The 3,852-nt window shown below is 40.7% G+C and overlaps 1 protein-coding gene across 1 annotated transcript; it reads left to right on the top strand.

The window, feature by feature from the left end:
• The first annotated feature begins 360 nt into the window (after window positions 1–360).
• Window positions 361–1,539, top strand: LOC148190510 (uncharacterized). The gene has a single exon (XM_088102848.1). The coding sequence runs from the start codon at window positions 361–363 to the stop codon at window positions 1,537–1,539; it is 1,179 nt and encodes a 392-aa protein (XP_087958974.1).
• Window positions 1,540–3,852: the final 2,313 nt, after the last annotated feature.

Consider the following 3,852-nt stretch of genomic DNA (forward strand, 5'->3'; position numbering starts at 1 on the left):
GCATGTTACTTTGATTGTGATTCATATTCTGCTGATTTGTATGTTGAGAGCAATATGGCTCATCCTCCAACTTCTGAGAGTTCTCTTTGGGAACCGGTTCCACCTACTAAGGATGATGTTCATTGCGTTCTCAAGACTGGACTGATACATTTGCTGCCTAAGTTTCATGGTTTTGCAGGTGAATGCCCACACAGACATTTGGAGGAATTCCACAGCATTTGCTCTTCAATGAAGCCTCCACATGTACCGGTTGATCACATGTTCTTAAGGGCATTCCCACATTCATTACAAGAAGCAGCAAGGGATTGGCTGTATTGTCTTCCTCCAGGATCTATCACTTCTTGGGAAGATCTTAAGCATATGTTTTTGGATGAATTCTTCCCCGCTCAGTATGGTTACAGCAACGATCCTGGATGGAATGACCCTAGTTTGGGATGGTATGATGCTCCACAGCAATATCAGGAAGCACCATCTCAGAATGCTTGTATGCCTCCGCCAGTCCAGCAACAACAACAGCTGCAACTTTATGAGTCAGCCCAGATAGCTCCTCAACCTTCTACTTCTGAGCCTACATTGCAGGAGTTGTTGGAGCAGATGACCATGCAGAACCTTCAGTTCCAGCAAGAGAACATGCAGTTCCAGCAAGAAATAGGAGCTGTCATTCAGAGTATGACTGATCAGATAGGGCAGATGGCCACTCAACTCACTGAGGAACAGTCTCAAGATTCAGAGTTACCATTTCAGACTGTTCAGATTCCAGATGATGATGATAGTGGCATCAACATAGAAGATGGGGAGAAGAGTCATGAGCTTACTATTGCGCCACCTACTTTCCCATCGCCCTATGGCCCCACTCTTGCACCTGAGGAGACTGCTGAAGATCTTGAGGACCAGGCAGGTATAAGCAGTAATTTTGAATCAGGTAGACAATTTTCATCTTCCACCACTTTTCCAATCTTTAGGGAAGTGGAGGAAAACATACCTAATTTTGACTATGCTGTCGATGATTATGTTGTTGATAGGTATGTTGGTGATTGTATTGTTGATGAGTCTGTTTTTAATTCTTCCTCTCTGCATGATGAGAATCAATGTTTGATATCAAATTCGTATGTTTATTCTCCATGCACTGAACATGAATCTGAGTCTGTGGTTGATATTGTTTCTGAATTTGAAATTGATTCATGTTCTGAGAGTTTATCTGTTGTTCAGCCTGTTACACTGGGATTGGGTGTTATACCCCTGTGTGTCAATTCTTTGGAACCACAATGTACTAACAATGCTGCAGGAGGTACATATGAATTTGACCAACATGCACCCCCAGTGGAAGACAAGGGTGCTTACATACACAACAATTTCAACATCAATAGGCACCAGCTGAACCTGCTCATCAACAATCACTTCTTAGATCCAGCTGTGGAAGACATTTCCCTGCTAGATCAAATCTGGAGGATGAAGCAATTCTTCCTCAAAACTTCCTTGTTGGACCCTAAGACAGAAGACATCTCCCTACAAGTCCAAAATTGGCAACTGCCACCATGATCAGGGGAGTATTTCTTTTCTCTTCTCCCCTTTTTCCTACTTTTATTGCACTTGTCCATGATATGATTACTGATTTGATTGCTGATCTTAGGCTTGTGACACATTGAGGACACTGTGTAGTTTAAGTGTGGTCTATTGGGGGAGATTTTTATTTTTCTTTGTTAGTTTTTGATTTCTTGGTTAAATTTTTTTCTTTTCTAGGTTATTTTTGTCGTGTCTTGTATACAGTTGTGCATGATTCTCTTCATTTCTGAACCTTGTTTGGGTTGTAGACTTATCATTTCCTTCACTTCATTGATACTCTGAGATGTTGGAATCCTTGCTTTTCTTTGCTTGGGAAGATGGTTATGATTTTTGAGAGTTGAATTGATTGTGACAGAATTACCCTGTGTGAGATTTGAGCCACTTTATGTTCTTTCTTGTGTGTGATATGTCTCTTGATTGCTTGCGCATGTGCCTTGGCTTGACTCTTTTTGATGATTCTTGATTGATATGCATGTTTGGAAGTGATAAAGGCAATTTTGTTCTTGAGCCTCTCTAGCCAAATAAGCTTACCTTGTTTTGATCCTTTGATAACCCCTTTTGAGCCTATACTTTCCCCCATTTCTTTGTTTTGAAGCTCATACACTAGCCCTCAGTGAAAAACAATGATTACCTTAACCTTAGGGAATTTGTGAGCTTTGGAAGTGTTTTGGGAACAAGTGTGGTCTTCCTGGGGATTTTGATGAATTGGCTAGTTGTTCCTCTTCTTGTTTTGTTTTGGTAAATATATGTGTATCTTGTCTTTTACAGTTTTGTTTTGGAAAGAGAGAAAAGAAAAGAGACAAGATGAAAAAAAAGAAGAGCAGAAAAATAGTGAAAAAAAAATGTGAATAATGGAGTCAAGAAGAGGATGGAATTAGAGGTTGTGGGTGTGTTTGAATGTGTTTACACTTGTTCCCCATTGCTCCTCTGTTCCTTATGGTTTGTAGCTTCTTATCCAGATATATCCTCCCTTGTCCTTGGCCCCATTACAACCATGAAAAGACCTTTTGATTTGAACATGCGTATGTGCTTGAGTGTTGATATTAGAGGCTTGCCAAGTCTGTTTGTGATTGCTTTCTTGAGTGCATTGAGTGACATTGATTTACCTTAAACACTTGAGAGAAACACTGATTGTGTGCATCTGTGAGGTTTTGTTACTTTTGATTCACCTCTTGAGCTGATTGATCATTTTGCCATGTCTTGAATTGCTTGGATGATTTCATGAGTATCTGCTTTCTCTGATTCATTATGTGTTGGAATTGTCTACTTCTTTTCTCTGTCCAAATTTCTTGAGGACTGTGTAAATTCTGTTTCTGTCCTTGTTAGTCTTTGTTTTCTGTATGCTGAGTTTGTGTCACCTTCCTAAAAGTCCTTTGAACTATTCCCTGATCTGCGTCTTGATTTTGCCCAGGAGTGCAAAAGACTAAGTGTGGTCTATTTTGATGAATCAATATTTTCTCAATTTCACTTAGCTTATTGTACCGAATTTAATCGGGGAATTGTGCTTAATTGTCCGGTATTTTCCCGTTTTTGCTAATTGTGCTTAATTTGACCAAAAAATCTTATTTTAATTAATTTGAATTATTTGGACTAATTATTTGCATTATTAATTGTAGGGAAATTGTTGGATATTATTTGGGACATTTGGAGGTCAAAAGAAAATGCCACATCATATATATTTTGAAATAAAATGAAAGAGAGGTGTGGATTTAAGAAATGAGGTGGTGCTGGAAGAGAAAAAAAAAAGGATGCCACGGTCCAGAGGAAAACAAGTCCAGCATAGATGGGCTTTAGGTGTGTGGTTGGAGAGATTTGGAGGTGCATGCGGTAATTTATGTACTTGAAGAAAGAGAGGAAAGTGGTGCTGTAAACACCACACGGTCCGGTCCATATGAAGGAGGTGCTTGGAGTAAAGAGCATCCAGCAGCTTTGAAGAGTAGCACACGTCTATGGAGATTCCAGCACGGCCCGTGAGCAATTGAATAGGAGTGTCCAGTAGCTGATTCACGTCAAGCGGAAAAGAGCGAAGGTTGGCACGTCTTGTTGAGCGTCTTGGAGGTGCTTGGAAAAATGAAGGGCTTCACGCGGACAGTTGCTGGCATAGGGGGCCCCATGGACAAATGAAATTGGGAGCATCCAGCATTCATGTTAGTCCAACATCCAGCCTTCACACAGCCCAGTAGCACACGTCCAAAAGAGAGAAGCGGTCCAGTAGATGGAGGGGTGCACACGGAAATAACTTCAGCGTTCAGCATTTTGTTTAGCACGGTCCAACAAGCAAGGAGGTTG

This window comes from Vigna umbellata, unplaced genomic scaffold (assembly GCF_029865625.1).
Source record: "Vigna umbellata cultivar VRB3 unplaced genomic scaffold, Vumbellata_1.0 scaffold_855, whole genome shotgun sequence".
Classification (NCBI taxonomy): domain Eukaryota; kingdom Viridiplantae; phylum Streptophyta; class Magnoliopsida; order Fabales; family Fabaceae; genus Vigna; species Vigna umbellata.